The sequence below is a fragment of the Passer montanus genome, unplaced genomic scaffold (genome assembly GCF_014805655.1).
Source record: "Passer montanus isolate IOZ18808 unplaced genomic scaffold, ASM1480565v1 scaffold2, whole genome shotgun sequence".
NCBI classification, from domain to species: Eukaryota; Metazoa; Chordata; class Aves; order Passeriformes; family Passeridae; genus Passer; species Passer montanus.
The window spans coordinates 21,443,642-21,466,558 of record NW_024366591.1 but is presented as its reverse complement, the minus strand read 5'-3'; the positions used below and the strand labels follow the sequence as shown (position 1 = coordinate 21,466,558).

The window sequence follows — 22,917 nt, the reverse complement described above, 5'->3', positions numbered from 1 at the left end:
TAGATCCTTGTCCCGCTGCTAAATATATTGTGACCTTAAATCTTAACTTGGGGCTTTAAAGAGGAGGGAGAAGATCAAAGAAGGAGCCTCTTCTTGTTGTCTGCAGCATTAAAACTGAGTATGGTTGTACCCTTTGCTTGGTACATTTGTACACAATGTACATTTAGGTCAATGTACTTTTGGGCCAGTTTGGAAATTATAATTGTAGTTTAAATACTTTGGATCTTGGTTAAAGTTTTAAAAGGTTCACAGTTTCAGAATTTATATATATATATATTTTTGTGAAACAGAGAAAACCAATAATTTCTGGCAATTGGATTTTAGACTGTTGAATCATAGGCATGGCTCAGACGCCTGCTGCCTTCTCAGAATTGTTTTTTAAGTCTCTGACCAGAAGTCCACAACATATGTGGTTAGGAAGTTCTTACTGAAATTAGGTGGAATAAATTAAAAAAGCATTAGCATTTTATAACTTTCCCCTTCAACTTCTTGTGTGGTTTTCCTAGTCTTTGTATAACAGGCTGGTTCCAGCAGTTAATGGCGTGAGAGGATTTTCTGATATTCAGCTTGCCCGTCTGAGAGTAAGTTGTTAACTCAGTCTCTCCTCTATTATGGTGTCTCTTCATGAAATGCATTCTCTTACACAACTTGTTTAAAATTACTTGATGTATGGGACTGAGTTTGTATAAACCCTCATAAATATATCAAGTCTAGACTTTTTTCTGAAAGCATCATCCTTGGAGTAATAGGATCTGGGTCTGATATTATTTTTGTAACTAACATTTTTGCTATTCTTTTCTCCTGAAATAAACCAGTAATGTTTTTAAATGCTGTGTCTTTTCTGATGAAATATTAAAGTCAGAGTTTTTTAAATACTTTTCCAATTATGGTATAGTCACATTTGAAAGCTCACATTCTTTGGTTTTGCAGTATTTTCTGATTTTGAATGTTTAATGTAGCATATACTTCTGGGGTTTTATTGATGTCAGTTTGACAGTGTTCTTCCTTCAAGGTGTACATTTGTATGCTCAGTGTATTTTTGTATCCCATCTTGCTCCCTGAATCCTTCCAGAGGAGCTTCCTGTGCAATTCATGCATGTATAACATGTCTGGATTTGGGAGTGCCATTCTGATAAAAACCTAGAGAGGAACACAGCCCACTAGTGTAGGAGAAAGAGAATATGAACCTCTCAAATATCACCCCTAAGGACAGCTCCAGTTCTTCTGTGGCCAGTTCCGTGTTTGTTGTGAGTCCTGACTGTTTCAGTCATGGGATGGCAATGGGCAGGTGCTACGTGCACACTTGGAATTTGGGGGTGGAAAAAGGGATAGAGGTAGTGACAGCTTCTGTTTTGCTGGGGGGGGTAAAAGAGTCCTCATAACATGTTAAGCTTTTGTGCTGCTCAGTTGAATGCCAGTCAACTAAAATGAGGATGATACCTGCTTGACTCTAAGGCAGAGTCAGGCTCAGAGATTGTTCCATCAGAATTTTGGGATATTTTCAGTTTGTTCTTGTTTACGCTCTTACAGATAACAGGTTAGGGAAAGAGGGGGAGTATTTACCTTATTCATGACATACCAACATCTGTATATTTGAAATGGATTTTTCTCTTCACATGAGCTGCAACTGAGTAAATAAAAGTTTGACTTTATAATATTCAAATGCATGAATCATAATTTCCAATATAATTGAATTATTTTGTTGTGAATTATTCTCAGTGTAATGATTCCTTACAGCTAACAAGATGTTGATTGTAAAGAAATCACAGTGAGATTAGGTTGCGTTTTTCTTAAAACAGGATTAGTAAGATTGAAACGCCTCACTTATATATGTGAGGTTGATAAACCAGAGCAGCTACACCATTTGAAACAAATAAACCATTTCATTGCACTTCTTGAACTTTTTGTATGTAGAGGCTGGGAATAAACAAGACTGATCCTGAGACTTTAACAGAAGAGGAGATCAGCAAATTTGTGCGCCTTGATATTGACCCATCCACCATAACATGGCAAAGAGGTACGTAGCCAGAAAGCCTCACTTTATCTGGGATTTCATCATAATTTGTCTCCTAATTTGCTTAGGAGATTTTTCACCTGAATTAGAGCTGTTTCTGCTCTGACAGCAAGAATAACCAATTTGCAAGTAGGAAGTGTGGGTTCATAACAAATGCAAGTGCAGCATGTTGCTCTAAACTTGGTCAAGTATCTGCAATAACTCAAGAGACTTTGCTAAAATTCTGAAAGATAGGTTTCTTTGGCAGATTAAAGACATCCCCAGTCCCTCTCACATTAGGTTATGCCTCTCCAGATATGTGAAAGTGTCTTTTCTGTGCATTTTGCAAATCTTATCCATTCTTTTCTTAACTGTGTCTGTTATGGTTCTAGGTTATTTGTATTTATTCTTCTTGATTTTGGTCCCTCATCCTCCCAAGCTCAGGGGCCTGGGTAGCTCAAGAGACGTAGGAGGCTTAAGGGATTATGTGTTTTTGTGATTTTTGAAGTCCTTGAGTTGTTTGCTTCATTTGGAAAAAGAAATGAAAGACATGGTGCTGTTGGCAAGCAAACTGATACCCACTCTGATACCCTTAGACAACTCCCCTCTGCTTTTTCCAGTTCTAGTGCTGGGTCAAATTTCAGTGTTTACCTCAATTTCTATACCAATCTTTTTCTTCTTTAGGGAAGTAAACTCTGCATAAAGTTCTGAGCTAAATACCACTGGATTTTATTTTCTTTCTTAGTTTTCAAATGCTGAAGTTATCACTGTTAAATGGAATGTGTTGTGATGCTTAGAAAAAAGGGTGAATATTTTGAGAAGGGAGGAGCCTTGGCCATGCTTTAGTGTGCCCTTTGTGTGCATGTCATCTCAGGCTTGGGATATTTTTCTCAAGATAATTCTGGGGATGTGGCGTAAGATGTTTTTTATTAGTCACACAGTGTGTCTGGAAGAGACCTGTATTAGGATAAAGAAGTAATATAAATGTTTAGTGTAATGTGACTCCTCTTTTTTATCAGCATGGGTTTGGGAGAAGGCAACATTGCTCAACAGCTGTTAACCTCAAGGGAGCTATTTAATTAATCTCAAACAATGTTAGTGAAATTTCTGTTCCACGCAGCTCTATATGATGTACATACCTTAAACATTTTAGGAAAAAAAGACCCTGAATTTAGGAATGGTTTAGATAACTTGAAGAATGTTTTATTTAGGAATCTTTCTGCAGTCCATATGTCTATGAAGCTTGTTACATACCAGGGAATTTGTAGGGAAAAAGAGCTAAGCTATCTGATCTTCTGAAAATTAATTTTAGTCAGGACCTGTTTCCATAGAAGTATCACAAACTTTCAGTTCATTGTCAGCTTACACTTACTTGAAAACATACAATATACTGAAAAGTGGGAAAGCTTCCCCCTTCTTTGTCTTTCCCTGATAGTCAGATTCTGTTTACATCTCTAGAGGATAAGGAAGTTAAACCTAACACTTATTTGAACCTAACACTTATTTGAACCTAAAACTTAGTGAAAGGTATACTTTGGGTAAAGGAAGAGGGAAGATTTGAAGAAGGAAAATTTGGTTTTATGGCAAAACCAGTTATTTCTTATTTTATTACTACTTAGTGCAGCTATTGGAATCTTCTTGGAGAGTGAGTGACCACAGTGAGAATTGGTCACAGTGACCACAGTAAGTATGTCTTAGTGACCAGGAGTTGCAGGAGCAGTTACAATTTCATGGTAAGGGTGTTTAGGTTACATGACTTCACAAGGAAGGTCCAGATAAAAAATCAGCTCACTGGCTGTCAGGCTGGTGGGAAGGTAAGTTCCTGCCCTTAGGAGTGCCTGTGTAAAGGTCTGCTTGAGCCATGTTGTGAAACTGAGCTTCTGAGGAAGAGAAGGGAGAAGTCTGAGCTGGAGAAATCAGCTTGCCATATGGCTTCACTGTGCCATATGGCACCACAGCTTGGTGCCAGGATACAGCTTCCATGTACCAGGCTCTGTTCTGCAATTCCTGCCAGTAGTGTAGTATTTTAGAGTATGACTGTGTATATACAGAAGCCAAAATGAGTTGGCCAAATCTGTGTTGCACCATCCCTTAGATGGGATTCCTGAAGAAATTAGGGGCCTAAAGACAGAGCAGAGGGAAAAATATATGTGTGGTATTTACAACAGCCCCAAGAGAAATGCCCAAGAAGGGGGAAAGTGACTTAAATCTTGTTTTTTTTCCCAGCTCACTCACAACCCTGATCTGGGGTTAATTAACATTCAAAGTCCCTTTTGTTCTTGCGTAATTATGTCAACTTTTCCTGTACAGACAGAATTTTTTTAATTTCCAAAAGCAGCAGGAAAAGTGGAAGGACCTCACTTACCTTGGGTGCTGACATTTTCTCTGTAGGTCCCTGGACTCTCCACTTATAAATGAACAGGACTGAAATCTACCAGAAGATTGAGTTATCTGAACTGAACTTATCAAGAGTACCTTGCACCCTTTATTTTAGGTTTAGTGCAAACTTTGGTGCATTTCTAGGACTACAGAGCCTGTAATAAAAAGATGGTCTGTTTTTTCATTCTGTAGGAATTGACATGTCCCCTTGTCCTATCACTGCATGCCCTTGTAAAAAGTCCCTCTTGGGACCCTTTAGGTACTGGGAGATGCTATAATGTCTTCCAAGAGCCTTCTCTTCCCTAGGCTGAGCAGCCCCAACTCTCAGCCTGTCTTCATAACAGGTGCTCCATGGGGCACAAAGGTGATCATCCTCGTGCTGTGCAGCTGAGTGTGGAGTCAGTTACTGTGATGTGTGTGAAAGATACCTGTCTGGAAGAACCAATCTGACAGCGTAATCGTCCTTCAGAAGAGGAACTGACCAAGTCTAACCAGCATCATGCAGTCTTAAAATCAATTTGTAACAAGTCAGTGATAAAGCAGATGACTTGAAGTAGATCTGGTGCTTTGTATCTACTAAGACTGATTTTTTCTTGTCTAGAAAAAATACTATCCACGAGATCAAGTATGTCAGAATACTAAGAATGTATTAGCCTCAAATGCTGTTCAAATAAACAGTATTTGAGTTGTTTTGACCTGTCATCAAACAGTATCAGCTAGAAGGAAGCAACCAAGTCAGTGCCAATGCTGCTATGCAGAAGTGTGGCCATCTGGTTACGCTGTTGGAGCAGTTGAATCTCATATGTGTAACAACAGGTATGCCTGGGAAAACCCATATTCCTGAGTCCTTGTTAACATGTTTTGCTTTTGCTATTCCCTTATTTCAGTGGTGGATACAAATGACAGATTCCTGCGCAAAATAACAGTTGGGCAGGCAAACACGGAGAAGGGATTTGTCCGTCAGGTATGTAAAGGCATTAATAAATCACATTCTGGACAGACTTTGCATTAGAGGCTGAGAGGGCTTCTGCAGTTCATTCAGCATATTTGAATTGCAATAATTATGTCTGTTGCTGTTGTATAGTAATATTGCAGTGAAACTGGTCATGTTAATGAGTAACTGAATCTGAATTTTCAGAAACAAAAACCAATGTATATTCTACAATGTGTTGAAAGCACTTAAAAAATTGCATGTGTCGGGAAGTTTGACATTGTCCTATGACAAGATGCTTTTATGCCCTCATAAAGTTAATTTGTATGACTTAATTTTTTTTAAATATCTATAACAACTTATATAAGACACACATAATTCAAATTACATTTAAATTCAATTTTTTTAATTGTTTAAAAATAAGCTTTGTATTCAGAGTTCTCATTTCCCTGTCATGCATCTCAGCTTTGGAATGTGAACTTTAAGAACTTTGAGCATGTACTTGCTTTTGCTATGTGGGCTTGAAGAGATAGTTCAGCAAATGAGTGTGTACTTTTCAGTGGTGTAAAAAGCTAACCTGCATTACTGAATGAGAGATTATGGGAGTTTATTAAAGAACTTACTGATAAATTGAAAGCCAGACTTTCCCAACACCACCTGAGCAAGTGTTCCCAGTGTAATGTAGGTAAATGAATTTACTGAAACAGCCCAGCATGGAACAGCAGCGTCAGGAGGAGTAAATTCACTGTGGTGGTGTGGAGTGGCTCTTAATTTGATGAAGATCTTGTAATTTAACATTGTGGATCATGAAATACATGAGGTTCTGACTATTTTGATGTGAACAGCTCGTGTGGTAGAGATAAGGCTTTCACATTTTTGGAAATCTTAGCTTTAATTTTTCTTTACTCTTTTTTCAACATTTTCTTTTACATATGCCTAAATAAAGAGACCAAAGCATAGTGCTGTATTTTTTGCATCAGGTAAAGCAAAGCCAAATTGGAGAGAAGAACTTGAAAGAGAAATCATAAAATCCTAGAGCAGTTTGGGTTAGAAGGGATCTGAAAGATCGTCTAGTTCCAGCCCCTCTGCCCTAAGCAGAGACACCTTCCACTAGAAATGCTCACTTACTTCCTCTGCCTTCCACCTAGACATGCTTCCACTAGAGACACCTTCCACTAGAAATGCTCACTTACTTTGGTTTTGAATGCACAAAATAGAAATTTTTCTGTCTGCAGCTCACAGGAAATTCAATATTAGCTAATAGTCATTTCTGATAATGGGCTGGGACTGCAAAATATTGTATTTGGTGTGAGTTCCTTCAACACTTGAGACCTTTTCATATGTTTAGATTTGTTTCAGTGACTCAATATGATTATTAGTCTTAAGCTGGGTTCTGCCAGCCTTATTGTGTAGTGTTTCACCACTGTAATTGTACTACTGAGTTAAATGTGGCTTATTTTATTATAGAGTATTACTTGACAATATCGCTGTCAAATGTTGGTTCTGTACTTTTTCAGGTAAAATTAATGCTTTCAGTATTGAGGTGTTGGACTGATGCATATCCATTCACATTTTAATATGGACTTAGTGACTCAAGAAATAGAGTTAGCAGTTAGGAAAACTCATTTCACAGAGCCTAGCTAGAGATCCAGAGAAAATAGGACTTCATGGTTAACAGATGCATTTTATAAATATTTGGAGTGATGTTCTAGCACTCTTAAAATCAATGACACCTGTGTGAAATGGCAGAGCACAGCAGGCACAAAAGTCTGCATTTTAATGAACAGGGATGCTGTGGTTTCTGAAGAGTATTACATGACTGATGCCCTTGATCCTGCAATTGAATCCATGTGGGTGGATCCTTTCATCAATAAAAAACTGGCTTTGCAGCTAAGACTTCTGTCAGCACTTCATAGGTGTATAAAGGTTATTTAGAGTTAAAATAGCACCTGCTACTGCAATCTTTTGTGCCTGTTTCTTCAATTAAATGTTATGTCACTCTATGAGCATCTACCTGGAATGTTTTTCCTGTCCTTTTGGGTTTATATAGAAACAATGATAAAAACTTTTCTGGTGGGTCTTCTAATAAACATTCTGATAAATCAGAAGTGTTTCACTATATGGGTCGGACACAGATTTCTCAGGCCTATTTCTTCTCTTACATATGCTGCAGTGACTTACTGAGGACATTCTCAAATTCAGAAAAGATAGTGGAATCCATGTCATGACCATGCTAACAAAGTTCATTGCATTTAGAACTGCTTCCAAAGAATACAGAAAATCTGTTTTGTAATTTCACTATTCCACTTGAGTCACTATGCTGAAAATCTCAGTTACAGAATTATTTTTCTTTTCCGTGGTATGTAGGCCTCTCTGCCTATGTCCACAGCAGAAAAGTGCTCAGGTGTCTTCAGAAGTTTTGATTAAACAAGTGGGTACATAGAGCTCAGCCTCAATAGGGCTGCTCTGGGCTGTAGCTGTCAAAAGCTAAAAGCAGGAACATGGGTTAAAGAAGGGCAGAAGCTCTTAAAGTACTGGGCAAATGCACAAGAGTGGTATGTTCTCTGTTGATGTTTCTTAAAAACAGACAAATCTCTCAATTTGAGCAGATTCCTCTGGTATTAGTATGGGATACATCTGCCAGAGGTCTTATAGAAACAGTCCTGGCCTTTTTTCTTACATAGATAGCAGTAGGATGTCAGTTACTAAACTTTATGTAGACTTTAATTGCTGGAGATGGAGAGATTACTAAAGAAATTGCAGTTCTTGATCACTGCCAACACTGCATTCCTATCACATAATACATTAGTGGCTTTTCTATTCTTCTCTGTTTATGTTCTGACAGCATGTGGCCTGAGCTTTACTAATTGTGTAGTAGTAGTTTACTAATAGTGCATTACTACAACTACAAGTGCTACTAATCTATACTCTTAAAGAAAAGTAAAAGCTATTGGTTGTTTGCTTATTAACATTTCACATTATGCTGAAATGCTGCACAGTGTGGGTGTGTTTCTACAAGAGCAGTAGAACTAATGCCACATATAGTTCTTGGTGCTTTTTGACTTACATATTTGTTCATTTAGTTAAAAAAACAAAGGGCAGAGATATATTTTACGTTTTCATAGGTCAAGTACAAGACTTAACAGCACAGACTCTAAATTTTGAGCTTAAGTAGAAAAAGAATGATCAAATGTAACAAGAATGTTTTTGAAACCAGAATAAAAAGCTGTTGGAGATCATTACAGAAAAAAAAAATTAAAAACCCTCCACAATGCAGTGTTCCTTTGCTCAGGCCAGTAAAGCTCAAAAGACATCTGGCGATTTCCTGTTTCTGCCACAGAAGGAAAGTTCTTGATCCTTCAGGGAGCTTCTCTAAAGATAATGTGAGCCAAGGGGCTAAACAGTCTGCAACACTTGTCCTCAAATAAATGTAGTATAATGGAGAATATTAATCAGGGAATACAAATTGTTTGAAGTTCACAGAATCATACAATATCTTGAGTTGAAAGGCATGCATCAAAGTCGGACTTGGCCCTGTGCAGGACCATCCCCAGGAGTTACACCTTATGCCTGAGAGCATTGTCTAAATTCTTCTTGAACTCTGTCAGGCTTGATTCTGTGATCACTTCCCTGGGACTCTGTGCACAACCACCCTCTGGGTGAAGAATTTTTTTCTAATATCCAGTCTAAACCCCCCCTGACACAACTTCGGGCCATTTTCTCGGGTCCTGTCACAAGAGAAGAGATCAGTGCCTGCCCCTCCTCTTCCTCTCAAGAGGAAACTGTAGGCTGCAATAAGGTCTCCCCTTGGTCTCCTCTTCTCCAGGCTGAACAGACTAAGTGACCTCAGCTGCTCCTCGTATGGCATCCTCTCAAGGTTGTCACCATTTTGTAGCCCTTCTTTGGATGCTTTCCCGTATTTTTGTGTCTTTCTTGTATCATGGCACCAGAACTGCCCCCAGCACTGGAGGTGAGCCTGCCCCAGCTCAGAGCAGAACAGGACAATCCCCTCCCTTGCCCAGCTGGCCATGCTGTGCCTGATGTCCCCAGGACAGGCCTGGCTCTCCTGGCTGCCAGGGCACTGCTGACTCCTGTTCAGCTTGCCATTGACCAGGACCCCCAGGTTCCTTTTTGCAGCTCTTCCTTCCCGCAGTTCATAAAGTTACTCTAATCTTAAGTAATCTCAAAAGCTAACTTACCATTTAGAACTTGTTTGAATTCCAGTGTGAAATTGATCTTTCCTGAGTGTATTCCTGATGATCCCCCGTGAGTATTTCAGCTGACTTTGATTTGGTTCATGATTCTCATTTCTACTTTACAGGCTCAGTTTGATATTGCTGTTGCAAGTGAGATTATGGCCATCTTGGCACTTACCACCAGCCTTCAAGATATGAAAGAAAGACTGGGAAGAATGGTGGTGGCTAATGACAAGAAAGGACAACCAGTAACAGCAGAGGATTTGGTATGTTCAGTGCTGTAGAGACCTGTGAATAACCTCAGACATGTTTGTTTTGCCTCATGAAGCATTAAAAAGGCAGGTACATGCCAAAGATTTTGCTTTGAACAGCACAGTCAGATATCAAAGAAAGATCATCTTCTGGGCCAAAACCTGCTTGAGAATGAGAACAAGATGTAGAACTCATTTCTTCAACTCTGGTAACATCTGGTTCAGAAAGCCTCTGGTCTCCATAACCTACTTGGATCATTTTCTGCAATTCTTAAGGCAAACAAATTCAGTGCTGGAGGGAGTCAAAGTGCGGGCTCTTATTTGAGAGAGCTGGTAATGTTTGCTACTGTGCTTTTGGAGTCTGCTCAGATGTTGCAGTGATAGTTACCACATGAATGCCTGTACCACTGAATCAGAATGGAAACAAGCTGTTCTTAATTCAAAGACTGCTGATAGTGCTTGGGACAGGTTTATCTGCCATTAGATTTTTTTTTTCTTTTTACCTTCACTAGTTGCTGTTTCCTCATTCCGTACTTCAGCTTCTGAAAAAAAATCAGTATGTTTTTCCTTTAAATCACATACTGTCCCTTGTATCTGGGCCGTGAGTCATTGAACAGTGGTTGGAAGCTCACATGTGTTGTGCATGGCAGGTTCTGGTGCAGCCAGGAGCTATCAGCTGCTGTTTGTAATCAGCTGCATGCCAGGAGCAGCCCAATGCCAGCCCATTGGTGATGGCTGCCTCTATCACACAGGCTCTGTTTTGTCCTGTTTTTCCCTCTTTCGTGAACATCTGCTCAAACTTACAGAGTAATGAATGAGTAAAGTAATGGGTATCCTGCCCTGTCAGCAAAGATAGCAAATCCACAAGTCAGGAGCACCTTCATAGCCTTAGTGGATTCCAGTTTAATAAAGAAATGAAAACATGATATCTAGAGTGCCTGGATTTAAGAATAAAATTAAGATAAGGTTAAAAATTTCTAAGTACAGTCATCATTAAAATTCAAAGTAAATAATCTATTCCCAATTATGCAGGAGACATGAAGAACTACATTTAATATTCTAGCTGTTGAAGTTTTGCTTTTGCTTTTCAATTGTATAACTTTGTCTTGGCCAAATGGAGGGGAATGGGGAATAAGTTAAATTATAAGGCATATGCATATACTTTAAAATTATTTAGTGTTAGAATTAAAACCGCATTTGTAGTATGTGATTTTAATTTTGACACTACTTTTATGTATTAGAACTGCAAAATATTTGACCTGCTAACCACTTAACGGTAATGAGCTTGATGAATGAAAGAAATGGCTTTTCCACTGAGGCAAAAGAATTTTAGAACTTTTCCACTGCATCCCTAAAATGAAAGTAGTGCTCAGCAAAATGTCTGTTACTAATTCAGTTTTCTTTGGCTTTTTTTAAAACAAACTTCCTATGCTTAGTGTCTCAATCATTTGATAGTTTTGCTTGTACTGAACATATGTTTCTAGTTGGTTCTTAAAGCAGTGTTTTTTATTATACAGAAAAAAAAAACCAACCTGCCCAGAAAGAAAAAAAATCATCACAGTCTGAGGGACATGTGTTATGAGCATCTGCAGCTATGCTGCTGCATTCTTTTCCTTCTGGAGGTTTCCATCCCATACACATGAAGGACTTGGGTGTATGTCCTGATTGGGAAGTGCAGGAACTCCTACCTCTTTTGTTTTGCAGTGTGTTAAAAATGAGTATTAGAACCATGGGAATAAGAGGAATATGATTTCATGTTCAAGGATGTAAAGCACCTCTTTGGAGAGCTCTATTCCTGTGTTCTTAGCAAAACGTTCATGAGGTGCTCTGTCCACACAAACTGATTCTTACAGTACATAAGGAGTTACACATTCCTCAGTCTGGTTTGATACTAGGGAGCTTAACAACTGAAAAATATGGAAAGAGTGAAATGAATAACCATACTGCACTGGTGAAAGTGTACTGAATAAAGCTGAATCCTCTAGAAACAACAGCAGGAGAAGTATAATCAAAGACCATAACAAGTCATAATTCATATGTACAAAGAAGTAAATATGTTCTGTTCTGTCATGCAGCATTTTGTTTCCTTTACTGGTTTCTTCCCACAGGTGGTCAGTCTGTTTGAGCAGCTTGCAACTAAAGCTACAGATTCTAGACCTTAAATGCAGTCTCTACTCTTCCCCTCTTCCCCTGCAGCTTGTGCTGCCTGTGTTGATATAATCCAAGGATTATTTCTTGAGAAAATTTTCACATATATCAAGAGGTTTGATGTGAAGCAATTCGGCTCCTGATTTTCCATCGTCCTTTCAGGTCAGGGTCAGTGAAGAGGTAAAGCTCTAAAGTTCAGTAAGGAAAGATCTCAAGACAGCTGAACAAAGGAAAAACACTGTACCAGATTTTAGAATGCTCTCAGTCCAGGTTCAATAATTTTGACTTTTGTTTTTGTCAACAATATAAAGTTTAAAAGCTTCAGTCTATCATAGTCCATTCACATGGAACATTTTAGCCCAAAGAACTGGAATTGCATGTGGTTTTAAGAAACTTTAAAGGCACTTTTTTAATGAGAAATGTCACACAGCCTGAATAATGGGACAGTTCTACCTATCTTTAAAAAAAAATCCTGGGGTTCATGTTTATGTCCTACACAGATTGAATTTACAAGTTTACGTATTTGACAGTAGTCTTTAGTTCTTTGAAATCTGTGTGAACCAAAACCACTAAACCTTTCTCTGTGATTTGTTTCGAGATGTACACACAAAATACTTCACAAAAATACAATTGCTCTTAATTTTGACTTTATATGCAATATATTTATCATAATACAATAGTAAAACCTAAAATACACATTGGCAGATATAAACCATATGCAGAGACAGGCTAGGAATAATAGAAAAAAGATAAATTGAATATTTCATGAATTGAGAAGACTCTTTCCACAAGAGTAATGGATTAAATGTCTATCCTCTGTAATGGAATATGTTGAACTCTTTGCCAAAATGTGGTGCTCATTGTACAGTATTTTGAAGACTTAATTGCTTTTTGGCTCTTACAGTGAGGTAGAATTCTGATGGACACATACCATATTTTTGTGTGAAGCTAAATCGGAATATATGCCCAAGATCAGTATTTCAGCAGATATGAAAAATATTAAATAAATATGTCATTATTTTTTTTTTTAACAAGACTTCTTCTCAGCTTACTTGCTGTGCCATACTGTTAGCTTTCAGTAATTCTGGGACCAAAAGAAAAAAATAAATAGCTTCATATTTGCTTATGTAAATGATCTGTCAGCTACTGAGATTTTGTTCTCTGGTTCATGAGAAACATTGTGTACAGTGTTCACTTCAAACAAAAGGAGTTGCAGTTCTTCTCAGGTTATGGTTTAAGGTTTAGTTTTGTTACAGGACTGAAATTACAGAAAGTATTATTATTTTGTTAGAGACTATAGTTTCAACTGAAGGAAGTTGGAAGTACTTCATTATTTTTCTTATAAAGAAAAGGGTTCTTCTCTACTCTTCAGTCTGTGTAGCCTTTATTCATTTCATAGTAGTTACTTTCAATCACTTTTCTTGTCATCTGGTGTTGGCTTTCATTTCCAGTCTTGATAGACTTCAGAGACTGCTCCACTGGAAGTTGCTTTGAAAGTATTTTGGATTTTCATCTAAATTTGCCTTTTCTGTGTCGTGTGTATAATTATTTTATGCTCTGTGATCTCTGCTGTCCTGGGGAGCATACCTGCCCTGGCGGCTGCTGGATAGATGGAAGGAGCATTATTTTCAAGAATACCTGTGATCAATTCCAGGAAGGAACCAGAAAAGTTGAACATCTGTATACAATTGATTCAGAACCCTGCTTCTTTCCTCTGACAGTGAGTTAGTGGAAATCTAATGATCTTTGGGCTCTCACAAGCTTAATTGGTGTGTAAGTGTCGAAGTCCCTAATTCTTTTATAAGAAGTTTACCTGTTCTGAATTGTAAATAGGAACCTGATTCCTTAAACATCTTTGTGAATCAGATCCAGGACTTGAAGTGAGCTGTAGGAATTGCATATTAGATACTTGGAGGACTGAGTATACAAAGAAATGAAAACTTCATTCTCAGTCATGTCAGATAGGTATGAAAACCTAAAAAAAATTTGCTTAGCTTTTAAGGACTGCTGTTGACACCAAACCTGGATAAGAACCATGGGAGGCACAAAATATGCCTAGTGTATTTACATCTTTTTTTCTTTGCTTTCAGCTTCAGATAAAACAAGTTGTTGTGTCCAGAAGGTGTGTTTAGTATTTCCGAAATAATGCATAAGTCATATCTCCCAAAAAGTTCAGATGCAGAGGAAGTGGCTTTTTACTTAATTGTTTTTATCAGATTGGTGAAGACATCAGAAAGCAAAGGAGATGAGATTTGAGCCATTCTTACCTAGAAGGAGCAGGGGAAGAGGCTGGGGGAGAAGTGTCCTGATTTTATTTTTCACCACTTCTTCCCCCAAGTCTTCTTTCCAGTAGGGCTGATCCATGACTGCTCAGGTAGTTATTCCTGCTGTTGACCACTTGAAAGACCAGATGTAAAGTTTTGCATTTGGCTTTTTTTTTTCTCTTCTAGAATTGAGAGTATTTGGGTATATAAACAACATAGCACCAGGCTCTTTGTATGGATGTGGTGGAGTCTCACCATTTTGAAAGAGCTGGAGTGCTTATGTTTCCTTGCATTTTAATCCTAGCTTCTAAAATTAGCATCTTAAGAAACAGCAGTCTCATTCAGAAGATGAAAATGTATGCTGTTTTGCTGTCAGCTTCTCATATCCTTGTGGATCCATTGGAGTTTGTAAATAGTGGGAGGTGTAGAGTGCAAAGAAAAATCTTTTCCTTCTCTCTCTCCTTCACAGTCCTCCAAGGAAACACTTACTATGCATCAGTAGAAGCCAGTTTTACTATTTTGGTTTCAATTCAGTTTTATCTAAGGCCAAATATTCTGTGTCATTTTCCTCTGAAGTCTGTGCTCAGAAGTGATGCTCAGAAAGAGGAAAATTGTATTTTATAAAATACTGTACTTAATCATCGCATACTTTTATGTCTTATCTGTTGCCATCAAAATTTTCATGCAGACTTTGATTGCTCAAATTTGGGGTTAGTTGACAAAAGCTGTGTTGGGAATTATAAAGGCACTATTTTTATTGCTTTTCTTTATTTGACTGTTATTGTTCATCTCTTTATAGGCAACTTGGATATTGTACTGTTTTTAAATCTTCATTTTAAAGAATTTACAGCAGCTAGGATTTTTGTTTGGTTTTCATGTTTCTTTTCAATACAAAAATATTCATTTTTTTGCATTCTCTGGCAAGTCTGTGAGCCACTCTTTATAACACTACTGTGGTTTTTTTGAACCATGATCTGGTTCTTTCAGATGAAAACCATAATTTCAAAATCAAAGTAATTCAAGAATAAATTTGAACATATGCTGGTGGTTTCTAGGTAGAACTCTTCATATAATCTGATAGTGATGTGCATACTCTATAGCCTTTTTTTTTTCTAGAATGAGCACTGAAATTTGGTGTAGAGAGTTGTCATGACTTTTATTTATTTTAAGGTCAGTCAGTGTGAAATTTATACTTGAACAGAATTTTTTGGGAAGAGGAAAGTTTTTTGCAACCCAAATGCAGCAGTTTGCTCAACTCCTTTTGTGATCTCATCATCACAGTAAGGCACCTCTAACTTTTAATCTTGATGTATTTTTTATCTGCCCCTAGTAAACTCTGTGGCTGCTTTCATCCTGTATTTGTTATGTATGTATTTGTCCAAGTCTTGAAAAATACTCTTTCTGGCTATGGCTAGCTATTGATTTATGCTGTAGATTCTGTCTTAAAAAAATACATGTCTAATTTCTTTAGGCAGTTTTAGCAAGCTGTTGCCTTCTTGCTTTCTCAGGTCTCAGTGGACTTTGGCACTTCATGTTTTATTACCTTGAATATCCTCATGCTGATCACTTAATTCTGTTTCTGATCTTTCCATGAAATAGGACAAAGAAGTTACCTGTTGCCTTTTAAGTGTATTCAGAATAAAATAATTTTTGTTTTAGACACACTGTAAATACAGAATTTCAGAAATCTTGAGGTAATATTTAAATAAAGTCTTTATGCATCACTGCAGCACTGCTTTGAACTGAAAGGGTTTTTAATCTATAAGTATAACTTGGAAATGTTGCACCTTAGAATTGACTTCCTTAAAATGTGGACTCTTGTCTTTTAGGGAGTAACTGGTGCTTTGGCAGTTTTGATGAAAGATGCAATTAAGCCCACACTAATGCAGACATTAGAGGTAAGTATGGCTTATGATGCCTGTCCTTCTCCAACTTTCAAATTCCATAGTGTGCTGAACATGCTTCTCTTCAGCAACTGTGCTTGACTTTCAAAGCTCAAGCTAGGGTCTGATCCATAAAGGCATTCATTTTTTTATGTTAACTATTCAACTCTATCAGCATTTATATATTTTTGTTGGTTTTTTCCTTTTTGAGATCTGGATATAGTCATAACTTTACCTGGTGTTGCAAACAAGCTGCAGTGCATTGTTGAGCTGCTTCTGAGCACAATGGAAGGCAGGTTCATCACAGATTTACTACTATTTCCCACCTTGTTCTTGCAGGGAAGTGTCCTTTTTTGTGTATTTCTTTATATGTTCTCATGACAATTCCCGTGGCTCAGCAGTTTGTGTGGAAAAAAGGTTCTTTGCTGTGGCCATTCTAATCTGTATTACAGTTTGTTCCATTCAAAATCACAGGAGGGTCATTTCAGCTGTTTGTGCATTTTCAAAAGAAATTTCCCAGCTACCCAATCTTGCCAAAGTGGCTTCATGGACTAAATGAAGCTTTGATGGGCTATGAGGTTTAAACCTACCCTAGTGAGCTTTCTTCCAAAAGCTTAATGAATGTAGAATTAGTGCAAGCTCACTTTGTGCCTGGGCAATCTGGTACTGATATTTTCATGGGAAATAGATGAGTAACATTCAAGGGGAGAAGGAGAAAGAAAAGTGAGAAAATAATGAAGCATCTTTGAAAACAAATGCACTTGGAGAAAAATCAGTGTATGTATTTTTTTCATTTGACCATCAAAATTACATAGGTGGAATTTTCAATGGTTACAATATAACAATGATTCTTGACATGATGAAAAATTGAAGAATGCAGAAAGATACCAGTGCAATCACCAGTTGATAAATATATCTCATTTCTAAAGTTGAAGTGATAACTACCTTTTTGCTTTTGAGTTTGAACAGGGACAGCTTCCTAGTCTTGTGGAATATTAGAAAAACAGAATTTAGGTCTATGTTATTTTATTATAGCCATCTTAATTATTTTCCCCTGCAAAGGAAACGTGTTCTTTCATGTAGCTGTATGAAGCCATGTGTGTGTGTGATAATTTTAATGTAACATTGAATAGCAGAAACTGGAGGTCACATAGCATTCAGAATACGACCAGGGCTCAGTATTGTAATCACCACTTGGGTAACATTGTGTGGGTTAAACACCAGTGACAAAGTAGCTTTGATTCTGACTCTTTAGTCACTCTATTTGCACTTTGCATATCTGTTGGAAAATACTGTGGTTTTGTTGCAGTGTTGTGAAAGACAATTATAAATGTCAGAAGAGATTCTTTTGATCGATAGGCATTTGGTTCTGGGACTTGCATGCATTTATTTTCTCCCTGCATTTCTTTATATTCACATTTCTATGCAATAAAATTCCTGCCTTTTATGTGGTATTCTTTTCTAGTCTAATCTATGCTATGGCTGAAACATCTGCCAACTTTCATCAACCCCTATTGCTTGTTAGCAGGACCCTGACCACATTACCCAAAGATTCATTTTCCCCCTCAATTCTTCTCACAAAGTTATTTTTAAAACAGCAAACCAAAGCAGCTCAGAAGACTGCTTCATGCTCCATTCCTCCACTTTGAGTCTTAAAGATGAATTTTTGTCACCCTTTGGAAACTTTCTGGCTTGCAGGCTAATATGAGTCACCTATCCAAGTAATGGTGATCCCCAGTTTATTCAAATATTTTCCAAGATGGTGCTGTGCTTTGGCTGATGTCCTTTTGGGCTGTGTCATTGCTCTCACGTAGAATCACAGAATCTGCTGAGTTAGATGTGACCCCCAAGGATCACCAAGCCCAGCTCCTGGCCCTGCACAGCACCACCCCCAAGAACCACACCCTGAGCCCAAGACAAACACTTCTTGAACTCTGTCAGGCTGGTGCTTGATCACTTCCCTGGGGAGCCTGTTCCAGTGCCCAGACACCCTCTGGGTGAGGAGCCTTTTCCTAGTATTCAACATAAACCTCCCCTGACTCAGCTTCATGCCCTGTCACTGGTCACCACAGAGAAGAGATGAGTGTCTGTCCCTCCTCTTCCCCTCACAAGGAAGTTGTAAGTGCAGTGAGGTCTCCCCTCAATCTCTTCCAGACCAAGTGACCTCAGCCACTCCTCAGATGGCTTCTCCTCAAGGCCCTTCACCATCTTCATTGCCCTCCTTTGGACACTCTCTAATGGCTCACTGTCTTTTTTTACACTGTGACACCCAAAACTCCCCCCTCAGCACTCGAGGTGAGGCTGCCCCAGCTCAGAGCAGAGCAGGACAATCCCCTCCCTTGCCTGGCTGGCCATGCTGTGCCTGATGCCCCCCAGGACACACGTCACCTTTCTGGGGATGCAATGGCCCACTCTACTGCCTGTGCTGTTGCTGCTCTTGAGCTCTCTTCACCATTTTTAATTCTTCATCTGAATAACTGTAAGAGGTGTGGTTTTTAATAACTTCAGTTTAAAAAAGAAAAGGAAAAAGGAAGAGAACAAGGAGGATATTGTGCCCTGCACACTTGAATGTACTCTAGTGATCCACTTCTTAGTTTAGAGCCCTCTAGCATGATAGATTTTTAAGCCAAACTCATCCTAGTATACCCTAGGGTGGTAGATGTAATAGTATTTCTTCTGCTACAGGTAATGCCATCTTTCTGATGAATGTGTGAATTGCAAATCAGAAATGAGCATAACTGAAGCCTGCATTACACTTGAAATAAACCTAGTAAGTAGCATCCAAAAGTTAGCGTCTTAAATTTCCAAAGAGGTTACCAGTAGTAATTGGGCAACATAATCCTAATCCCTTTGGGGAGAACGAGTTCTTCATGAAAATGTGAGGACCACAATTTGACAACAGAAAAATTACAGCATATAGGTGAAAAAACAGAATAATGTGATTACAGATGCAGCTCAGAATGTGCCATGGACCTGTCTGGCAACTAGGGACAAAACTATTCACCAAAGCAGATCTTCCAGACTACTTTGGCGAATGGCAAAAAGACTGTTGGATGAGGGAGAGCAGGAGCTCTGGATGACAACTGACGATCAGCTGACAGTTGATTTGGCATAATTTGTAAGTCACAGTGACTGTGGGTAGCAGTGAGTGGAAGGAGCCATTGCAGAGAGATAGTAGCCATATAGAAGCAGCCAGTGGAGCTGTGCTCCTCTGTGATCTGGCCACAAGCCTGTAGATGGGAATTGTATTAAGCCATGGAAGTCTGTGGAGTTGTTTCTAAGGGCCTGTGAAACGGGAGAAGAGCAACATGCCTGGTAGATTTGCACCAACTTTATATGGACGTCTGCATGCACTGGAGGAGAGGCTTAGAAGGTCATAAATCAAAAATGACCAAATGTCAGCCCTGCATGGAACTGAACTGGCAACTTATGTCAGTGCTTTTTTTCATATGTGAATTGATGTGTGGTTTAATTTGCTGGTTTTTAAAGAGGTTTCTTGGTGGGTTGCTTTCCGTCACAGTCCTGCTACTCTGACACTAGAAATTCTGCCTGAAAGTGTTAGTGATTGACAATGTTTTATATGCAGGAATAACATTAAAAATCTGAAAATGGGAGACACAGGGCACTCCATCTGCAATAACCACAGACTTCAGTGGAGCTTACTTACATCCCGTGCTGTAGAATTGAGATTACTTTGTTTGGAATGTACATAATGATTTCATAGTGTTTATCTATGTTTCTCATGACAGATTTGTTCCCCTGTCGACTGATCCCTTAATGCTTAGCATTTATTTATACCACGCGTAACAGAGCAGCTGCTCTATGGGACAGCCCTTTGTAGTTGCAGGCTGGCTGCTCTGGGGTGGTTTGTTGTGTTACTTTTGAAGTGCCACTCATGGTAAAGATGAGAGAAGAATGGTAATAAGTATTATAAACATCCTTCTAGCGGCCAGATAGCTTCAGATATTTATTGACATTCTGGGTTTATTTTCTTTTACTGAACCTTGGATAATGATATTTTCTGTACTGAAAACAGTCAGCAGAATGCATCCCCGTGCCACTGTTGGGTTCTCCATATACTTTGTTAAGAGTGTAGCAAAAAATAAGTGGGACAGATGGACTGGCACAGTCACTAAAGCTGGCCTGAGGAGACATTGTGGTCCCTGTTCCAAGGTGTGCCTGAGGCTCCCAAGGTCCTGCTGGAGTTCATTCTCTTCAGTACCTAGACTGTACTTTTCTTCAGGATTGCTCTTGTAAAAAAACATTCCAATTGCTCTTCCTTTCCTTCTGGTGGATTTCAGAGCTCCAGGGGAGCATCTGTCTATGCCAGTGATTTAATAGTATGTTTGGATTTCCAGTTAGCCATGGGAGCCTCTTGACTTCCAATATTCTGGATTTTGGATCCTGCAGTCCACATTCCCTTCCTATCCATGTTGCGTGGATGAACTCTTGGAAGCACAGTAGCACAGGGAATGCAGGAGGAGACCCTTCTGGCACCTCTCTTTGCATAGCTGCTGCAGTGTGTGCTGGGCTGCCCAGGCACTGGCAGTGGCTGTGGGTCCATCCATCACATCTGCCCAGTGCATGCTCTGGGCTTTAATAAGACCAGCCCTGTAATTGCTTGCCACAAGAAATTAGGGGTTAGAAGAGTAAAATTAGTCTTACTGAGTAATAAAAGGCAAATTGGAATAAACCTTATGGATCTGAGTCTGGTAGCTGAAAATTTGTGGTGCTACTTATTTGAATGCCAAATACTGGATTAAAGTAGAAGTAAAGCTTCAGCTTTGTTTGGTGAAAGTTGTTTGCATTTGATTTTCTGTTACAAGCTCTTTGGACAGGGATAACATATTTTGTGTGGCACCTATTAGTCTGATGCCCAAGTAAGAAGCTTTGAAGGCACATGTAGTTAAGTTTTTGTGTACCTGTGTAAAATCTCAGTTGATTTTGCAGTATGTGTCCATTAGCAGATAGAAAAAAGGAAAACAGCTAACCCTAAGTAAGCACTATGTCATGATTATAGTGATCTAAATCAGTTATCTTGTTACAAGGCATGATTTCTCCTTTGTTTATTTTTTTGGCTCCTGTTTCTACTCTAATATATAGGAGGCAGAGTCATCTGAGTTGTAGCTCAATTGGGCTACCCATGGGCCCCCACCCATTTGTGTGCATGTGGCAGTGGCTAAAAAGTTGTCTTTCCTCTGAACAAAACAATTATATGCTATTACTTCTAAAGGAAGCAAAAAGAAGGGATGCTTTTTGTTGATGTATCATTTTCGTATATGATTTCTAGTCATCATTACTAAAATGTCCATGTTTTCTGTAAAACATCCTTAGATTACAGTAGTGAAATAGAGATTTTCCGATGTAAGTTGTTTCCTTAAGACATTGGTGGCTGGGGGAAGGGAGGAGGAAGAAGCAACTTTTATTTTATGGTTAATAGTTTCCAAGCTGTGGTTCAGGGACTACTGGATGTGCCCTGCAGCTGATCTGTAGAACACTGTCCTCCTTAACTGGTGTTTTGGTCAAAACTTGAAGGACATTGCCTGGTAGGTTTTCTGAAATTTTGAGGGCTGGCAGTATCTCCTAGTACAGAATGTGAGAAGAATATTGATGTGAAATTGTCTGCCTACCTTTTCTTTAACCAGCTGGGCACTTTAAGATGTATAAACACAACAATGGGCATTTGTTTGCATAAGTATTTTGTAGTAGAACAGCTGAAGTGACATTCTTCTGTCTGATCATGTATTTTGTTTTAGAGAAAAAATAGCAGTTAATGTAAATTCAATCCTTTCTGAGGATGCTTATTTTCTAATTTATCCTTTCTTTTGGGTCCCTGCCAAAAATATGAGGGAAGCTGAGAACTGCTTCCTACCTCACAAATTCCTTACACATAGCTAATTTGCTTACTCCTTGCCTCTCCTTTCTCTGGTTCAGATTGGAAAATCAATCTCAACCAGAGAAAGGCGAGGCAAGGACTCAGCCACTAGACATAGACACCATGCATTTGTATTTACACAGGGAAAATCAACAGTTTTCTCTGTGTAAATACAAATGCATGGTGTCTAGTGCAGAAGAATTCAGTTCTGCACCTGGGCTTCCAGCAGCTGTGAATGTGTTTTCCATTGTGTCAGTATCCCCACTGCATCCCAGCATATCTCTTGCCATCTCCCTCTCCAGCTCCATCACCCTTGACTCAGGTCCCTCACAGCTTCTGCTGGCTCCTCTGCCAGCACAGGAATGGCTGCAGGAAAACAGAAGCACCCAGGGCTGGAGCTGGGCTCTTAGCTGTGTATCTGCAGTGCTGCATTGAGTGCTTGTTACAGGACGTGTGCCAGAACAGCACACCACAGAGTTAGAGCTGTGGAAATATGAAACATGAACTAGTACCAGGTGTGGTGAGGAACTTGTGTAGGTGTGCACTACTGTTTATTACCTTTCTAGGAATGAAGCTGCAAATGAGGTCTCAAGCACCTGAGATGTTCCTCTAAATTGTCTAATAGCACTTCCTTGCTAAATGTGCTTTGATTTATATGTGACTTTGATAAGTCTGAAAAATTATTGAGTTTTGTACATAATGTGCTGGTTTGGCCTGGGATAGGGTTAATTGTCTTACGTCAGTTAGTACAGGGCTGTGTTTTGGATTTGTGCTGGAGACAGTGTTGATAACACAGGAATGTTTTTGTAATTGCTGAGCAGGGCTTGCACAGAGTCAAGGCCTTTCTGTCTCTCACTCCACCAGCAAGCAGGCTGTGGGGTGGACAAGACATTGGGATGGGACACAGTCGGACACAGCTGACCCCAACTGGCTATTCCCAACCGTAAGGCGTCATGCTGAGCATACAAAGGTGTGGGAAGAAGGAGGAAGGGGGGAC

General features: G+C 39.0%; 1 protein-coding gene across 4 annotated transcripts in view; it reads left to right on the top strand.

Moving 5' to 3' along the window:
• MTHFD1L (methylenetetrahydrofolate dehydrogenase (NADP+ dependent) 1 like) overlaps nucleotides 1–22,917 on the top strand; it is a 144,858-nt gene that overhangs the window by 35,472 nt on the left and 86,469 nt on the right. For all 4 annotated transcript variants that reach the window (XR_005627266.1, XM_039707513.1, XM_039707515.1 and 1 more), the window contains 5 exons: nucleotides 507–581; nucleotides 1,915–2,017; nucleotides 5,260–5,336; nucleotides 9,625–9,765; nucleotides 15,992–16,060. Coding sequence is in view for 3 of the 4 variants with exons in the window: in XM_039707513.1 (XP_039563447.1) it covers nucleotides 507–581; nucleotides 1,915–2,017; nucleotides 5,260–5,336; nucleotides 9,625–9,765; nucleotides 15,992–16,060 (465 nt within the window). In the remaining variant the exon portion in view is untranslated. The remainder of the gene's footprint in view (nucleotides 1–506; nucleotides 582–1,914; nucleotides 2,018–5,259; nucleotides 5,337–9,624; nucleotides 9,766–15,991; nucleotides 16,061–22,917) is intronic.